Source organism: Rattus norvegicus, chromosome 1, assembly GCF_036323735.1.
Source record: "Rattus norvegicus strain BN/NHsdMcwi chromosome 1, GRCr8, whole genome shotgun sequence".
Taxonomy (NCBI): Eukaryota; Metazoa; Chordata; class Mammalia; order Rodentia; family Muridae; genus Rattus; species Rattus norvegicus.
This window is the reverse complement of record NC_086019.1, coordinates 184,834,817-184,854,391: the sequence shown is the minus strand read 5'-3', so window position 1 is coordinate 184,854,391 and position 19,575 is coordinate 184,834,817. Positions and strand designations below refer to the sequence as shown.

Below are 19,575 nucleotides of genomic sequence, written 5' to 3'. Positions count from 1 at the left end.
TCAGCACTTAGGAGGAAGGGGCAGGTACATCTCTGAGTTCTAGATCAGCCTGGTCTGCAGAGTGAGTTCCAAGCCAGTCAGGGCTACACAGAGAAACTCTATGTCTCAGAACAAGACAAACAAAAACCAAAAACAACAAAAAGAAACCCTGTCTCAAAAAACCTAAATAAATAAACTAAATAAATAAATAAAAGGCAGAGCTAACATCCGAATCCCTTGATTCTGGTCCCATCATGGCTGGCTCAATGGAACCTCTGCACTTCCGTTGATAGTAAGGATGAAGATCTGGGGTACTGGTGTCAAATGTTTTTTGTGGCCCCTGCATCCAAGACAGATACTCCCATCAGAAAGTATCTCTCTGAGATGGCAATCATCAGGGGTGACTGAGCTCAGTGTCACTGGTGTGATATATTTACCATCACATAAGGTCAGGAAAACTTCCTGCATAATTTTTACAATGAGAACATAATCCAGAATTGCATGTGTAGCGTCTGTCTGTCTGGTCCATCTGTGTGAGAGTATGTATCTGTGAGAGTGAATGCGTGCATGTGTTCTTGTGTGAGAGTGAATGTGTGAGAGAGAGTGAGTGTGTGTATGCATGTGTGCTTGTAAGTTTTGATGGGGATTGAACCTATGGCCTCATGCATGCCAGGCAAGCATTCTACCATTGTAAGCCCTGCAAGGGTAAACCAAAGTCAACAAACAAAAATCACTACCATAAATGAGTCTCTGTTGATGCTGCTAGGAATGAACCCAAGGCTACCACATGCTACCACATGCTCTACCACTGAGTGACACTCCCAGCAATTAGATGACTGTTAAGTCTCCAATATTCTCTAGTTCAAGCGACTTTAAACCTCCCCTGCTGAGTAGGCGATTAACAGGTCATTAAAAAAAGAGGAGGAGCCGGGAAGAGCAGCATACAAACATAGCTGTAGCCACTCAGCCTGAGTTCAAAGTCAGCTAGTGGCCAGACTTTATATCAAAAAGGAAGACTGGCTCAGTGGTTAAAGCTTTAACTGTTCTTCCTGAGGTTCTGGGTTCAAGTCTCAGCATACATATGGTAGCTAGCTCATATGCATCTATAACTTGAATTCTAAGAAGATCCAATATTCTCCTTGGACCACATGGTGCACAGATATACAACAGACAAAACATGCATACATGTAAATAAAAATAAATTCTTTTTAAGGAGGGGAGAACAGAGGGCAGAGGTGAGAAAGCTCAATGGGTGAAGGTATTTGACACTGTAAGCTCGAACTCTGGGACCCATATTATAGAAGGAGGAACAGGTTCCCACATGTTAGCCTTTGACTTCTCTACATATGTCTGATGACAGAGTAACCCAATCCCCCCCATACAGAGCACATACAATCACCTCCACATACAGAACACACCCAAGCCCCCCATAGAGAACACACCCAAGCATTCCCCATAGAGAACACACCCAAGCCCCTACACATAGAGCACACCCAAGCCCCTCATACAGAGCACACCCAAGCCCCCACCCAAGGAAGTTTAAAAGGAAAATAAGAAAGGTTTGTTTCTTCTAAGAATACAAAAGTAATCTCAATAATACGAACACATTTCCTGGAAGATTTGGGGTGACGCTAGAACACATTAAGTGCCTTCTCAGCCCTTGGCACAAGTGACAACAGGACTGAGCTTTTTATTCTTGGTTTGGTTTGGGTTTCGAGACGTGGTCTTGTGTATTCCAGGCTAGACTCAAACTTGAGATATCCTAGGATGATTGAGCCCTCGTTCAACGACCAGGCTCCATAACAATGTGAAGACCCCAAGAAACAAAACGCTGAGTCAGCCCTCTCCTCCTGGAGAAAAAGGGAGGCCTTGCGTCTGACTCCACAGGAAAACGCAAAAAGCAGGGAGGAGCGAAGGAGCACAGCCAAGCTAGCATGGGAGGGGGGCCACAGTGCGGTGCGGCTGCCATGTGCATGTGACAGCTTTATACGCTCACCCATGGAACGGAGCACTTCATAGAGCTGTGAACATTGGAGACTGTCAACGTATCCCACAAATCCTAAGAAACCAACTGTCTGAGTTAAGGTTTGACTGCTGTGAGCAGACACCGTGACCAAGGCAACTCTTAAAACGACAGCATTTAATTGGGACTGGCTTAGAGGTTCAGAGGTTCAGTCCATTATCATCAAGGTGGGAGTGCAGCACCCAGGCAGGCATGGTGCAGGAGGACCTGAGAATTCTACATCTTCACCTGAAGGCTGCTAGCACAATAGTGACTCCAGGCAGCTAGGGTGAGGGTCTCAAAGCCCACGCCCACAGTGACACACTTCCTCCAACAAAGCCACACCTACTCCAACAGGGCTACAGCCTCTAATAGAGCCACTTCCCAGGCGAGCATTTACAAATCATCACACCAAAGAAACCACAATGTTAGAGCACCTCCATGCAACAGTACACCCCAGAGCAGAAAGGTGACATTCTTTTTCTTCCAGTTCTGGGGATGAACCTAGGACCTCCCATATGTCAGGGCCGCCACTGAGCTGTATCCCCAGCCTTCTTTGTGTTTGCGTGTGCTCAGCCCAAGCCTGCTACCGGGAGTGTGATTCCCAGGACCCATGTGGTAAAGGGAAAAGAACCGAATCCAAGTTATTCTTTGACCTCATACACATGCCATAGCAAGGGGTAACTAAAACTTTTGGGGTTCAGAGCCCCGGTCGAGAAGAGGCAAAGATGGAAATAATAAAATTCAAAGCAACAGCATTCACTAATCACTGGGGTGACGTAATGGCACGGCCTCTTGGGAACCGCCCCCCCCTCTGCAGCCCAGGAAGCATTCTACGGCTTCTTGTAAAGACAGAGAGCAAGGTGGGAGAATTTCAGATTCAGAGACAAGGGGAGTTTGGAAGTGTGAGACTCAGACAGAAGGAAGCTTTGCCCTGCCTGGCAAAACAAGTTGACTACAGTTACTAGGCAACCTTCTCATGCCACTCCTCGGAATGGGTCTATGTCTAAGGCCAACAAAATGAGTCAGTGGGGGTGAGGCCATTTGCCATGGACCTTGGTGACCTGAGTGTGATCTTAGGCTCTCCCTTCTGCCAATTCCTGCGAGTCATCCTCTGACTTCTATATGCACAGCATAGCACACAGATAATACAGAAGTAAATAGAGTTGTAATACCTTTTAGGTCCAGAAAGGCAAACTCATAGAGACAGAAAGCAGATTATTGGTCATGAGGGCTAGGGGCTGGCTAGCCTAGAGATGTAGGTGATGCCTGGGAGGAACGGCTTTCCACAGGGTTGGTTATAGAGATGGAGGCGTGACTTTATGAACATACTGAAAGCCAGGGATTGTACGTTTAAATGGGTAAGTTGGATGGCATGTGGGTTATATTTTCACAAAGTTTTTAGAAAAAAAATGAAAATAAGAGAATGGAACTTTCAATGAATAGCTGTGCACAGTGCAGCAGAACACTTCAGCACACCCCTTGATAAATATGAGCCCCTACAGCAGGGTCGCCACCTCCTTAAACTCCTCCTGTGGGCCAGACCCCAGCTCTCAGGATGTCGTCCCTCCCTATGCCAGCAGGACTCTTTTTCAACTGGCCAGCAGGCTTTCATCTCGCAGGAGAGCAAGGGCTTTTTGGCTTCTTTATTATTTTAAGACACAAGAGACTGAACCCAGGGCCTCAGGCTTACTGGGAAAGCACTCCAGCCATCCAGCCACACACCTATCCCTTAAGCTTTGTCTTCTGACCGCATTCCCGAAGCACAGAAACCTGGCTTACTTTCTATGGTCATGGTCTGAGGCCTGAGGCAGCCAGGGTGGAGCCTCCCAGGCTTTAGGCGAGGACACTTCTCTACCCAGTGAGTCAGCACACTCTGGCTCACCAGGCTCCTTCTGGAGTGACTCAAACCTTTTATTTTTTCTTTTTTCCCCAAGCTGCTAGAACCACCCTGTGCAGATGGGAAAGTATAGCAAGCAGGTGTGCCCACATGCCCGGCAGGAGCAGTTCGCCAGCGCCATCAGCCATCCCCACACAATTTCAAAGTTAAGATTCTGCCCAAACCACTCGAATGCTAGTAAGTACACTGTCTTACTGCGCAAAGCCATATGTACACGAAAACACTGTGCTCCAGTTAAATGAAACTCAGCCATTAAAGACAGCAAGCAAATGAATGAAGCCCTGGGCTGGATCACAAACACTGGAGGAAAAAAAAAAAGATACAACTAAAAACAAGCCACAAGACAGGGTGAGATACAAATTGCAGTTATTAACAGCAGGACTCTGAGGCAGGATCTCTAGGGAGGCATCACAGTCCCCCACCTCCCAGGCATGTGACTTCATTTCCATTTAACATCTGGCAAACCGCCAGCTGTCTGGGCTACAGGGATCGTCCTGTACATTGGACTGAGTAAGGCACGTACTGCAGAACCTGCCCAGACCACAGCCCAACTACGGAAGTTAGAGTTCTTGTCAGCTCCCAAGGGGACAAGGGAGGATGGCCCTCAGGGTGGAAACCCGCTTATAATCCTCCACAAGAACATAAGGAAGAAAAGCAGGGTGAGAACAGACACTCACAGACCTGGGCCGAGGCACATTTTCACTTGTTTAAATGACACCGTTTCGGTTGTTTTACTTTGTACGTGCATTATGTATACATTATATCTATCATAAAAGTTATTTTTAAGTTTGTCTATATAAGGGCTACAGAGACAGCTCAGCAGTTAAGAGCACTGGCTGCTCTTGCAATAAACTGAGGTTTGATTCCCAGCATGTACATGTCGGCTCAAAACTAACTCCAGTTCTCTGGGATCCCACACCCTCTTCTGGCCTCCAAGGCATGAAAGTGATGCCCACACATACATGCAGGTAATGCATACACAGGAAATAAAAATTTTTTTTAAAGTTTACATGTGTGAATTTGCAATACATATCATACATCTGCATACATGTATATACATACAAAGAGTTTGTGAATATATTTGCATATATTTAGAGTGTGTATTTATTATTATGCTATTTGCAATAAGGAGGACCGAATTCATTGATATTTTTCTCAAAGGGCTGGGGTTGCTGTTCGACACTAGTACACTGGCCTAGAATGTAACAGTCTCTGAGTTTCAATCCCTAGCACTTCAAGAAAAAAAGTCCTTTCAAAAGGACTGAATTGGTGCTGGCGAGGCAGCTAAAAGGGTGAGGTCACACTTGTGCAAGCATGGTGACCCCACTGGACTCCTGGGTCTTGAAGGTGGAAGAAGAGAACCCAGTGCAGAGAGTTGTCCTCTGATCTCCACACGAGTGCCAGGGCACACACACGTGCATAGACACAGTAACTGAATAAATAAGTAAATGTAAGAAAATAAAAATAACTATAACTTGTAATGGGGGAGGGGAGAGGAAAATGGTGCTCAGATCAGGAGCTCTAGGCCATTCAGGGAGAGTTTGAGGCCACCCAGAGCTGCATGAGACCCTCTCTTACAATGCCTAAGGCTCCTGCCTTTACTCCCAGCCCTCAAGAGGCAGAGGCATGGTTAGTTTCTGAGTTCAAGGCCAGATTGCTCTACAGAGCAAGTTTCAGGATAGCCTGGGACACACGGAGAAACCCTATCTAGACCCCCTCCTCAAAAAAAGCCTAAACCACTGTGGGGAGGTTGGAGGTGGATCTCGGAGATAGGAGGAGGAGCAGAAGTAAATAAAATCAAAATTCTTGATAGCATAAGATTCTCAAAGAATAAACGCTTCAAATTAAAAAATGACAGAACTTCAACCAACCAAACCAGAAAATGCAGAACTCTGTCCAAGGTGTAGACAAGAAGTCACCCATCTGATCCTGTCCTAAAGCAATCCCTGGTATTCTTCCTTAATCACTCAATCAAACAATCAATCAATCAACCAATCAACCAATCAATCTCAAACTCTCTCCCTCTCTGAACTTTACATAACTGAATCCTGGGGCTGGGCCTTGTCTCACATGGGATAAACCTCCTCTGAGGGAAGACTGGGGTCTCCTGAGAGGGTGATTCTGCCCTGCCCCATGGCTTGGGAACGGGGTTACTGACAGAATCTGACATTTCACAATACATACTCTGTACCTGCTAGGGCCTGTTTTTTGAAGGAAAGCCAGATGGCCATTTTGGTTAAACAGCTCAGGTTACCATGTCAACGGTAAATAAATGAAAAATAATACATATTAAGTGCCAAAGGAAATGAGGTTAGAAACTAAGCCATAGTCTTTCCCTGGACCCACTCCCATGGCCACATTCTGTGAGCAATGAAGACTTAAACTGCACTGTGCCTGGTTCAAAATGTTACCAAGGGCTTCTTATTTATCTACAAGTTAAAGGGATGGTGGGGCCATCAAATAGCCCCCGGCCTGCAATTAGGAGTTCACTCATGGAGTAACACTGAACACTGACAGATGCTTGAGGAGTCTGCCGAGAGCCCAAGGAACACATAAAGAACTTCACAGAGTTTGAGACTGGAGGTTTCACTGACCAAGGCCTCAATTAGAAGTTTTAGGCCACTGGTTCTCAACCTCCCCAATGCTGCAACCCTTCAGTACCTCATGTTGTAGTGATCCCCAACCATAACATTGGTTTTCGTTGCTACTTCCTAACTGTAATTTTGCTACTGTTAGGAATGGTAATGTAAATATCTGACAGGCAGGATATCTGATATAGCACTCCCATAGGAGGAGGACAGTGCTGAGAACAGTGGTTTTAGGCAGAGGCATGCAAAGCAAAGTCTGTTCTAGGAGCTTTTGAGGTATGTGGTGGAGTGAACTGAATCCAGATGTTGCTCCCAGATTCTGAACTCAACGTTGAAGGTCTGAGGAGTTGGAAGGATAGGCTATCTATCGGGATCTGTTTCTGAGGGAGGAATGTGAGCTGGGGTTACTGCAGTAGTTTTTCTTAAACTTTTTGGGAGCTGGGGACACAACTCAGTGGTAGTGGGGAAGGTAAGTAAAGCTCAAGGTTTTGTCCTGGAAGGAGAGAAGACCATTTAAAGAGAGATATTGTCCTATCATGTTATCAAAACAATGAACTCCAAAGAATGAAAATCTCCCCAGGAATCCCATGCTGGGAAAAGGGGAAGGCTAAATTCCAAGTGCCAGCCAGAGCAGGGGTCTACTTCCCAGGAAGAGATTTCACACAGTTCTGACAACAGACCAGCTTGCAGATACACCAGAGCCAAGACACAGTGAGTCGGTCACCTTTGACCTCCGGCAGGGGGCGATAAGTTACGCCTACCTCTATTTAAACCTTCTATTTAAACCTAAACCTCATGTGTCAGGGCCCCAGAGACAGACTTAGGGGTCACTGGACCTCTTATTTGTCCTCTGCAGTGGGGCTACACCGAATAACGCCCTCTCTTTAATTGTTGTATTAAGGGTGGGTAGCTTAGCTAGCTTGTTGAGCTTAGGGGGTGGGGTGTTGGGGATGAAAACCAGGGCCATGCCGTGCTAGGAAGGCATTCTTCCTGTGAGCCACATCCCTAGGGCTTGAAATGTTCATAGATACTGTTTTTTAAAGACAGTTACATAATAATGTCACTCACTTTAATGTCTCTCTGTTAGAACCATGATGTGTCATTTAAAGAGGCCCCTCTGCCTGGGCTTGCGAGCTGTTTGCACACTGAGCCCTTCTGGCTGTCTCTGGAGATGGACACTGGGACAAGGGAGAGCTTGAGGTGGAGGACATTGGGGGTATGTGGCAAAGCTGCCTTGGGATGGGAAGCAAGATAAACTGGAACCTGCCCTTCAGGGGCCCCACAAACTCAGAGGAGACTGAGTTATTTCTGGAGCTACGTGCTGAAGAGTGACTTAAGCCAGAACTATTGCCCCGAAAAGGGAAAACAAAAAAACCAACAACAACAACAAAAAAAACTACCCAACGTCTGTAAGAACTAAAATTACAAACTTTCTAAAAAAAAAAAAAAAAAAAAGGAAGAAAAAAAAGAAGAAAATGAAAACAAATTCTGAAGTCACAGAAGTTTTAATTGCAAATCTCAATGTAGTGATAGGTAATTTGCTTCTAAAGTTAATTCATTGGCTACAATGACCAAATTAAGGTTAACAGCACTGTGCTTTAATGTTTTTATTTATTATTATACAGATTTTGAGGTAGGATAGAAAGAGAAACTATGGGATGTGGGAAGGAAAAGGAGCGCTCACAGCCGTTAAAATAAAACTTCTCCTCAGCTGAGAGCCAGGAGCCTCCCCCAGCAATGAACACTTCCTGTACAGTTGCTCACACGGAGTTAATCTCCTTTCCTAGACAGGTATTTTATACTAAGTAACAGTGCCCCCGCCTTAGGCCCGAACGCACAGCATCCTGGGTAAAGCTTCCGTTCCCGTTCCTTCCCCAGTCACCTCCCTGAAGACCTCCACCAAAACTGTTCACAGTGGAGAGGACCCGCCTTCCGTACTCGTGAGAGGGACTTTCACATCACCAGCTGTAACCCTGCAGGCACCCCTCAGGAAACGTCTCATTTACATTTCTAAGCGACCCAGCAAACCTCACCTAAGCCCAACAGAGCTGGCAGCAGGTACCTGCAGCACGTGAGCGCCTCCCCAGTCACAGCGGGTGCCTAAGGCAGGGCCTGTGCCTCCAACTGTCCTTACCACACTGAGCTCTGAGCCCCTCTCTTTCACACCTAATCATACAACCACACACACACACACACACACACACACACACACACACACACACACACACACACGTGAACACATATGCTGCACACATATATGCAAAACAAAAAAATGAAAAACGTTTATTAAAGCTCCAACCCTGCTGGGCATGGTGGTGGTGCACACCTCTGATCCCAGCACTGGGAGGCAGGGGCAGACTGATCTCTGTGAGTTCGAGGCCAGCCTGGTCTATAGAGTAAATGTAGACCATCCAGAGCTACATGGTGAGACCCTTTCTAAAAGCAAAGACCAAAACCAATTCTGCTTCACAAACTGGCTAATCCTGAAATTCTTCTCTGTGTTGAAGCCATAAGTCAGGAGATAAGGTCCTTAAGGGTCTGGGATTCCTCAGACTTGGGGTGACTGGGAAGAGAGTTGCTTCCTGTTTCTCTTCCCTCAAACACTGACAACAATATCCAAGGCAGAGGACAAAGCGAGTTTGTATCGGTCAACAGATTCAGAAGAGGGCGGTTACTTAATGCAAAGGACTTTTGTGTGTGTTAGGAATGGGGAACCAGGACCTGTAAGGGTCAAACTAATACTCCGTTTCCAGCATTCAGTCAGTAATAAATAGTGCCATATACTGGAATATCAAATCAGAAAGGGAAGTGTTAAATATTAAACCCCTACAGTATGCACATATCTAAGGTGCCATTTCAAACACAATAGTTAACAAAAATTCAGCCTGCCTCTACTGAGGCTACCAGAGAATGGCAGAAAACTGTTTGCCTTGCTGCACTCAGTGTTCGGCTAATATCAAAAATGTTATAGGCCATAAAGAAGGGCGATTGAATTGAAGCATGTAAATCAGCGCCTGAGTGCATGTCCATTAAATGGTTTTCAATAAAAGCAGGAGGTCTAATACATATGTTTGTCTGTTTTGTCTTTAAAAAAATCTTTAAAGATTCACCTGTGCAATCTTTATGTACGTGCATATATGTGCATGTATATGCCAGGTGTGTACAAGGGTGCCCGGGTCAGAAGCAGGGATTAGATCCTTTAGAGCTGCAGTTAGGCAGCAATGAGCAGGCTGAAGAGGGTGCTAGGCTTCAAACTCGGGTTGTTTGCAAGAGCAGCCGCTTCCCCAGCCTATCCTGTCATTTTTAAAGGCAAGGTCTCATGCCTTAGGCTGGTCTCAAACCAGAGATAGAGCTGATAGCAACCTTGAACTTCTGATCCTCCTGCCTCCACCATCTCTCAAATGCTGGGATCCTAAGGTGATGTTAGGGATGGAACCCAGGGCTTAGCGTGCGCTGGGCAAACTCTACCAACGGAGCCGCATCTCCTGACCCAAATGCGTGCTTACTGAAAACCCAATGAGCACTTTATCGGAAGCCCATCAGCAAACCATTAGTCACTGTGTCATTGCATGCGTGAAGGGTGTGGACAGCGGTCCCCTTTATCTGTGGCTTCCCTGGTTTCAGTTACTTGTGGCCAGTGAGATAGCACAGAAGCGGCTACACGGACACAGTACCATCTGATGTCCTGAGAGAGAGACTGCACGTCCACAACTTTATAGCTTGTTTGTTCTGGTTTGGTTCTCTGCAGTGCTGGAGATCGTACCCAGGGCCTTGTACAAGGGCGGCAAGTGCTTACCAATGAGCTACACCCCAGCATGTAGCTTTTATTATACTATTTGTTATAATAGTTCTGTTTTATTATTAGTGACTGTCAATCTCCTAAGTGTTTAGTTTATGACTTAAACCTTTATCACAGGCATGAGTGGACACAGGGCAGAGGGTTAGGCGCTACTCATACCTCGTACATCCCCTACTGTCTTAGGATATCCAAGACTGGGGTCCAGACCTATAATCTCAGCACTTGGGAGGTAGAAGCAGGAGGTTCAAGAGTTCGAAGTCATCTTGGCAACACAGTGATTCTGAGACTTCATAAGACTCTGTCTCAAAAAACAAACAAGCAAAACTAAAACCAAAACCAACCAACCAAAACCCAAAAATAGGCAGTGGTGGTGCACACATTTAACCCCAGCACTGGGGACTGGGGGGGTTGGGGTGGGGTGGGGAGGAGGGAGGCAGAGGCAAGCAGATCTCTGTGAATTCAAGGCCTGCCCAGTCTACAGAGTTGAGGCTAGTTCTAGAACAGCCAAGGCTGCACAAAGAAACCCTGTCTCAAAAAAGTAATTAATTAATTAGTTAATTAATTAATTAATATTGAGCCCACAGTCAATCCCAGCCCTACCAAGGCTGAGGCAGGAGGATCATGAGCTCATGATCAGCTTGGCTACTTAATGAGACCCTGTCTCAATGATAACAAACCAAGAGAAGTAATTGTAGAAGCCAGAAAACAACCTTCAGAAACCTATGTGGGTTTTAGATTCAAACTTGAGTTTTCAGGTTTACCAATAAGTGCCTTTATCTGCAGAGTCATCTTGCAGCCCCAGAGGGCTTTCAATCTATTTAAAAAACACTGTTCCACAGACTTAAACCAACAGTCACCTCCCAGATTAATAGTAACACCCTCCCTTGCAGAATGCACAGCCAGGGTTTGGGGATAACTAAGACATCAATCAGAGAACCCCAGCTCCCCATCCCTTATAACAGGTGGCCACTCACCTTGAAGTGGAAGGAGCTGGCTGGTGACCCTGTGGAGCCACACTCCGTTTTCAGTAGGTTGTTGTAGTAGCCCTGGCCTTTGGAGTTGACATTCTGGTTGGACATGTGGTCATCAGTGATGGGGCAGATGAAGTAGCCCTCATCATCGTCACTGTCTGTGTCAGAGTCCCCATGGCGGCCAGCTCCGGAGGACCCGCCACCGTCAACACCTTCCAGGCGGAAGATGAGGTCTTCGTCTGCCATGTTGCGGGGGCGCCGGTGTTATCCCAGGGCTTCGCTGTGCAGCCAGAGTTAATGCGCACGTGCAGCCGAAGTTACTGCGCACGCGCAGCAAGGATGGTCCTGCAAAGGAAGTAGAGTTAGAGGGTGAGTGCCAGCCTCCAGGTATGAGGGTTGTCTAGGCACCTACATGACAGAGGTGATGACCGCATGCCAGAATGAAAACCCTATCTTTGGGGGAGGCTGCTGAAAACAAGCTTGTAATATATGGGACCATTTCAAATATCCTTGCCTATCTGCCCAGTCATTTCACTTCAGAGAACCCTTAACTGAGTGCTTGGAAACCAGAAGTACCTTGCAAACAACCACAGCTATTGTTTCAGGATATACACTGTATCGAATCACTTGGCTTGACGCCCTACAGAAACCCCCCCCCCCCATTTAAGGACTACAATGCATGCTTAGTATACTAAGGCAACACCAGCTAGGGCCCTGGACCCCTGCCGTAGACCTCAGGCCTTGGCTGTTCTTCCAGGGAACACTGGTTTTTTTCCATTCGGTGAACACATCAAGTGCATTCCCACGTCAAAGCCTTTATACCTCTGTGCCTTCTAAACTGTGTTATTTCTCACCATTGGGATGGGAGCCCAAAGGATGCTACTTCAGAGAAGTCTCTAAATTTCCAAATCAAGAATCCTTGTTTAGTGGGGTTGGGGATTTAGCTCAGCGGAAGAGCACTTGCCTAGCGAGCGCAAGGCCCTGGGTTCGGTCCCCAGCTCCGAAAAAAAAAAGAAAAAAGAAAAAAAAAAGAATCCTTGTTTAATTTTCTTCTCAGTGATCTTCCTGAGTTGAAATTGTCCTGTGTACTTTCTTTCCTTACATTTATTTTTTTTCCCCTTTTATTGAAAGTAGATTCTTGCCAGGTGATGGTGGAGAACACCTTTAATCCCAACAGTCAGAAGGGCAGAGGCTTTGAGTGATTTTGAGACCAGTATGGTCTACAGAGGGAATTTCAGGACTGCCAAGACTACACAGAGAAACCCTATCTCAGAAAAACAAATTAAAAACAACCAGGGACAAAGATGGAGCAGAGACCTAGAGAATGGCCAACCAATGACTAAGGCCCATCCCATGGGCAAGAACCAATCCCTGACACTGGCATGAGATTCGCTATGCTTGCAGACAGGAACCTAGCATGACTGTCCCCTGAGAGGCTCCACCCAGCAGCCAGTGGAAAGAGTTGCAGACTCGCAACCAAACAAGACGGAGCTTGAGGAGTCTTATGGAAGTGTTGGGATAAAGATTGAGGGGCCCGAAGAGGACAGGAGGAACTCCACAGGAAGACCAACCGAGTCAACTAACCTGGACCCTCAGGGGCTCCCAGAGACTGAACCACCAACCAAAGAGCAAGCTCAGGCCGGACCTGGGCCCCTGCACTTGTGCAGCAGAGCAGTATCTTGTTCTTCATGCAGCCCCCAAACAACTGGAACAACGGTTGTCCCTGCACTTGCTGCCTGCCCACCGGCCTGCCTGCTTGTAGTTTCCGAGCCTCTAACTGGACCATCTCAGTGGGAGAGGCTACGTCTAGACCCTCAGTGACTTGATACGCCAGGTGTTGGGGGGAAGGGGGTGGGGTTGACACCAGAGGGGGGCTGCCTGTCCTCAAAAGAGAAGGGAAATAGGGGGAGGACCTGTGTGAGGGGGTTCTGGGAAGAGAGGAAGCACTGATGCTGGGTTGTAAAGAGAAAAAAATAATTTAATTTTAAAAAGACATTTGAGAGAACAACAACAAAAAGAAGATAGATTCTTTTCTCAATAATATATCCTGACAATTATATGTCTTCCCTCCCTCTACTCCTCCCATTCCCTTCCCACTTCCTCTCCCCTGGATTTACTTCCTTTCTGTCTCTCATTAGAAAAAGTAGGCTTCTAAGGAGTAATAATAAAATATAACAAAATATAAGAAAAAACAAAACTATCGTGTTGGAGTTAGACAAGCCAAACAGAAGGAAAAGAGTCAAGAATTAGAAACCCATTCATTCCAACACTCAGGAATCCCATAAAAACACTACTCTGGGGCCATGATGTATACACAGAGGGCCTGGTGCAGGCCCGTGCAGTCCCTGTGCACACTGCTTCTGTCTCATATGAGTTCACATGAGCTTTGATGGTGTGGAGTTAGAGGGCCTGGTTTCTCCGTGTTCTCCATCCTCTGTGGCTCTTACACTCCAGGGGCTCCCCGAGCATTGAGAGCAGGGATTCAACAGAGATATCCCAGGTAGAACTGAGTCCTGAGTCCCCAGGTCTCTTCTCTGCATGATTATGAGTGAGCTTTATACTTATTTATTACGCGTGTACATGTACCGGTGTGTGATGGCCACAGACAGGAATAGAGATCAGAGAACACTGTGCAGGAATCGATTGGCTCCTCTCCTACCAGGTGGCCCAGGATGGAACCGGCCATCATGCTGAGTGGCAGGTGACTTTATCTGTTGAGCGATCTCGGAGGCCATTTTCCTTCTATTATCCACAAGCCCACTGGCTGGCTTAGAAAGTACCTGACACAGACGAAATGTTTGATACGCTAACCCTGAGAAAACGAACAAATGCCCTCACAGCTGTCCTCTGAAAGTTTCATCAGTAACAGTGAGAAATCACTAATGTCCCTAAGTGTCCATCAGTGAAGGCTTGTCATATAAATTACACCACTTCTTTCTACACAGTGAGGTACTGTGTGGTAGCTAGAAAGAGGGAAGTCTAGAACCCAGGCACACATCAAGGTGCTCAGAAGACAATGAAGCAAGATGGTAAGACAGAAGTCTCACACTCACAGGATCAACGGACTTTCAGCCACATGCCAAGATGACTGAATTTGCCAAGAATCGTCTTTAACGAATAGGGCTGAGAGGCCCTGCATCCTATCCTAAGCCCAGGACATAGAGGACAGCCTCATAATCTTGGGCTAAGGAAAGACGGGAGCAGCAAGAGGGATGGGGCCAGGGATGAAACCCAGAACCGTGCACATGCTCCAAAGTGCTCCAGCACTGAGCTACAGCCTAGCCTTGGTTATCTTTGACCTAAGTTTTACTATATATAGCACAGATTGCCCTTTAACTTGCTGTCTACCAGAGCTGGCCTTGAACTCACAATCTCCTTCCTATTACTGCCTCCCAGGTGCTTAGATTATAGGCAATTTGACACCACAAACAAGATTTCTTCAACATGACAGCCAAAGAGCAAAAACAAAAGAATAAATAATTAAAATAAAAAGCTCGTGCATATTAAGGGACACTAATCATGTAAGAGGAGGAATTGGAGAGATAGCTCAATGGTTAAGAGCATCCTGCAGAGAACTGGGGTTCAGTTCTTAGCACCCACATGGTAGCTCACAACTATCCATAATTACAGTTCCAGGGGACCTGATATCCTCTTCTGACCAGACACACATCAGGGTGCACATACACACAAGCAGGCGAAATATACACATAAAAGGTAAATCTAAAAGAGCCAGAGCCAGAGAAAGAACTGCAAGTACAGGTACAGAACAGCTGATTTTCTTCTCTGGCTTCTGTTGGGTACACATGGCAGGCACAAACACAGAAGGACATATGCATGCATGCACACACACACACACACACACACACACACACACACACACACACACACACACACAGAGCGAAAAGACAATCCAAGAGATGGGAAAGAAGTTTTCAAATCGCAAACTCAATGAGGGACTCTACAAAGGACTCTTACAACTCCATAATAAACACAATAAAAATGGCCAAAGGATTTGAACAGTCATTTGTCCAAAGCCAGGCCTGGTAGTGCATTCCTCTAGAAATTTCTGTCTTCTAGAAATGGACGCAATAAGACACAGGCTTACGACTAGCTGAACTAGAGAGTGAGACGCTGTCTTAAAAAAATCAAGGGGCTGGAGAGATGGCTCAGCGGTTAAGAGCACCGACTGCTCTTCCAGAGGTCCTGAGTTCAATTCCCAGCAACCACATGGTGGCTCACAACCATCTGTAATGGGGTTGGGTGTGTCTGAAGACAGCTACAGTGTGCTTATATACATTAAGTAAATAAATAAATCTTTAAAAAAAATCAAAATAACAAAACAAAGCAAGCATCAACATCTCTTGGACCAAAGTTCAGTTTCAGCCAGCACCCATTTTTGGCTCACAATCATCTGTAACTTCAGCTTCAGAGATCTGACACCCTTATCTGGCCTCCACAGGCATATGTATACATTTGCACTCAGTGTGCGCAGGTGCACACACACACACACACATACACACACACACACACACAGAGAGAGAGAGAGAGAGAGAGAGAGAGAGAGAGAATTTAAAAAATTGCCTCCCTCACACAACTAGCTGTTGTACCCACGAGATGTCTTCAGGGAGACAGAATTGAAAGTCACACCCCACCAGAATGGTGGAAGTTTAAAGCTGGGCAGTAATAAAAACCAGCAAGGATGACCAGGAATTGGAACCCACACTTGCTAGTGGGACTGTAAAATGGTGCGCCTGCTACAGGAACAATCTGACAATCCTGAAAAATTTAAACATGGGTTCCATGTGGTCCAGCAATTCTGCTCCTGGGATGCACTCAAAGGAAATGAAATGTCCTTACACCCGCTCATAAACAAGCTGGCATGGTGGATCACACCGGAAATCCCAGCACTCTAAAGGCTGAGCAAGAGAACTCCAGGGTGGAGTCCAGACAGGCCCACCGAGGCTACACACACACACACACACACACACACACACACACACACACACACACAGACATCCACACACACACCGGCAGGGGAGGGGGCAGGTAGAGTAGGTTAGCAAGATGGTTCAGTAGGTAAATACACTTCCTGCACAAGTCTGGCAATGAGAATTCAATCATTAGAACTGACTCCTCCAGGGGTTGGGGATTTAGCTCAGTGGTAGAGCACTTGCCTAGCAAGCACAAGGCCCTGGGTTCGGTCCCCAGCTCCGGAAAAAAAAGAAAAGAAAAAAAAAAAGAACTGACTCCTCCAATTGTCCTTTGACCTCCACAAACTCACCACAGCATGTGTGTTCCCACATACACATCAGGTATGCACACACACAATTTAAAAAATCAAATTTACCACTTTTATACAAATGTCCATAACCCCATTCTTGTCTGTTCTTTCCAGACAGGGTCTCTCTGTGTGGCATTGCCTGTCCTGGAATTCTCTGTAGACCAGGCTGGTCTTGAACTAAGAGATTCACCTGCCTCTGCCTCCCAAACGCTGGGATTAACAGTGTGTGCCACCACTGCCTGAACAGTACCGTTCTTGTTCTGCCCGCCCACCCGCCCTCCCTCCCTCCCTCCCTCCCTCCCTCCTTCCTTCCTTCCTTCCCTCCTTTCATTTTCACTCTGGCTGCTTAGAACTTGCTATGTAGACCAGGTTGGCTTTGAACTCACACTGATCTGCCTGCCTCTGCCTCTGAGTGCCAGGATTAAAGGCATGCCCAGCAGTATATTCTTAATGAGTATCCATCAAGTGATGAGGAGATTAAAAACAAAAAGGCATAGCCACACCAGGCAGTAGTGTGCAGAATGAGTTACAGGACAGCCAGGGCTAAAACACACAGAAACCACACACACACACACACACACACACACTCATTTATTCATTCATAGTCATATAAAGGAAAGTGACTCAGCATAAAAATAAATACTGAATGAAGCTATATGTGAAGTGAAGGCTTCTATGGCCTGACCTGATGCCATGAAAGGGGAAGTAGACCAGAGCTTGCCTGAGGCTGCTGAGGGGAGAAGTGTTGGCAGGAGAAGTGAGGAATGGTGTACTGAAGGAAGGTCCTAGGCTGACTGTGGTATGTTTGTATTCTGTCAGTACAGTGGGAACTGCCCACTAGAAATGGGAGATGTGCAAGTTATACATTTCAGAAAAACCATTATCTGGAAGAAACAGATAGCCAAGAAAAACTGCTTAAATCCGAAAGGTGCAGGTGGCCAGGATAATCCTATTTCTGTTTTCTGTCAAATGACAAAGGGAAGAATGTTTCTGTGTGCATTAAAAGTTTCCACTCAGGTGAGGTGGCATAAGCCTGTAATCCCAGCAGCTAAGAGGCTGAGCCAGAAGTCAGACCAGCCAAGGGAATAGAGGTGTGTTCTCTCTCTCTCTCTCTCTCTCTCTCTCTCTCTCTCTCTCTCTCTCTCCTTCCCCCCCCTCCCTCTCTGTCTCTCTCTCTCTGTCTCTCTGTCTCTGTCTCTGTCTCTGTCTCTCTCTCTCTCTGGAAGGAGGGACATGGAGGGACATACTTGTCACAGTTTGTGTGTAGAGGTCACAATGATTCTCTTTTTCCACTATATGGAGTCCCACGATCGAACTCAAGTTGCCGAGCGTGTGCAGTTAAATGCCTTGCCCCATCACCGTCTCTACAGCTTGCTTGGAGACAGTGTCTCTCTATGTATGCAGTCCTGGCTGTCCTGGAACTCACTGTGTTGACCAGGCTGGCCTCAAACTCAAGAGACCCACCTGCCTCTGCCTGGCCTCGTGTTAGGTTTTGACTCAGCCATCTCTTTCCTCTGAGCCTTTGGCACTTTCTTAACAGCTACTAAAACAGGGCATACTTTTTACATTCTAACTCAGAACACGCTCCTAAAATAGAAATTAAAATCTCAGAACCTTTGCCTTCCTTGACCAAAATGTACCCTTGCTATTTTTTTTTTATTTAACTTGGGCCTGTTGGTTCTGTTTCTCTTTAGCCTTTTCCTTAATGTGTTAGCCACACATTGATTTCTCCAACTCCCAGGTTGAAACCCCATGTCAGCTGCCAAGTTTGTTTTTACCCTCAGTCACCAGCTTGGGACAGATGCCAGAGCCACCTGATCCTTTTTATGGCTTGCTTGCAGCTCCTAGCCCCAGTGCCTGCTCTGTCCTAGTCAGCCTTACAGATCAGAGCAGTGTGGTGGTGTCTATAACTGCCAGCAGACTCAGCCAGTGGATGGCTTCAGGGGACAGGATGGTGACATGCCCCCAGCTTCAGCTGTGGCACCAGGAAGTGTGGCTCCCGGCTGAGAGGCAGAACTTGGGTTTCTGACAAATCAAGGCTCTGCTGCTGTGATCTGGTCACACTCATCTCCCAACCCGACCTGACCACCCCTCCCCCACTGCTCCGCGCGCTGAGTAGGGAAGTGGCCTCACTGTGGTTCCACAGCTATCTCACAGAAGCCTTGAGGCGGAACCATGAGACGGAACCACAGATAAACACCCTCCTGACCCTGGAAACCGGGAGCTGCTGCTAACACCAGTTGCGACTGCCTGGCACTATGCCTCGTACCCAGAAGGCACTTGGTACACAGCCAGAACTGAGTGAACCCAGTCTTGTGGGTTTCCTATCATCTCGAATCTGCTCTTAAGGAAGCCTGAGGCCATGCCTGTCAACTGTCAAAACTGTTGGCTACTACAGAGCTAAGTACACAGTCTCTCAAGTAAGGGCTCCAAGTCCCAAACAGGTCGTGACAGCTAGGCAAGGCCATGAGCTGTGTGACTCCCTGGGGAGACGTGAACTGACTATCACGAAGTAGGCTGGTGATGATGGACCAAAGAAATGACCCCACCCCCACCCCAAGTTCAGCTTGGGGAACCGATGGGGTTACTTACAGGAGCAGCAGCTGCATCAGCTAAAGCCAGCCCCAGCACTCTTGAGGACTCAGGAAAGCTGCAACCCCGAGCTCCTTGTGGGCTATCTTGCTACCTTGCTGGCTGCAGTGTCTGTCCCCAGTAACTGCTCACTGTCTATAAGCTCAGGAGCCCAGTTAATCTTGTAGCTTTCTGAGCTTCTCTCTTCAGAGGGGAGGTTTATCAGCTCTGTGGAAATGGTTTCCCAACGTCACACACCCAAGCTTGATGAAACAGAAGCAGAAAGGCTGTGTACAACTTTGAGGAAGGGTTAGTTTGTTGGTGGTGTTTTAACATTCAGTTTGTTTAATTTGGGTCAGGGGGCTCTCTGCAAAGAACACGTGGAGGTCCGGGGACACAAGTGGGAGTCTCCTCCTACCATGTGGGTTCCAGGGACTGAACACGTCAGTAGGCTTGGCGGCAGGTGCCTCTACCGTTTAGGCAA

The 19,575-nt window shown here is 46.9% G+C and overlaps 1 protein-coding gene across 5 annotated transcripts in view; it reads right to left on the bottom strand.

The window, feature by feature from the left end:
- The window catches only part of Eef2k (eukaryotic elongation factor-2 kinase), a 63,629-nt gene that overhangs the window by 33,657 nt on the left and 10,397 nt on the right, over window positions 1–19,575 (bottom strand). For 3 of the 5 annotated variants that reach the window (NM_012947.3, XM_039101738.2, XM_006230157.5), the window contains exon 2: window positions 11,243–11,584. In NM_012947.3, the coding sequence (NP_037079.1) occupies window positions 11,243–11,485 (243 nt within the window). In that variant the 5' untranslated portion in view covers window positions 11,486–11,584. Of the gene's footprint in view, window positions 1–11,242; window positions 11,585–18,298; window positions 18,610–19,112; window positions 19,271–19,575 lie in introns of those variants that run through there. The other 2 variants (XM_006230158.5, XM_063281805.1) reach the window with 2 other exon arrangements.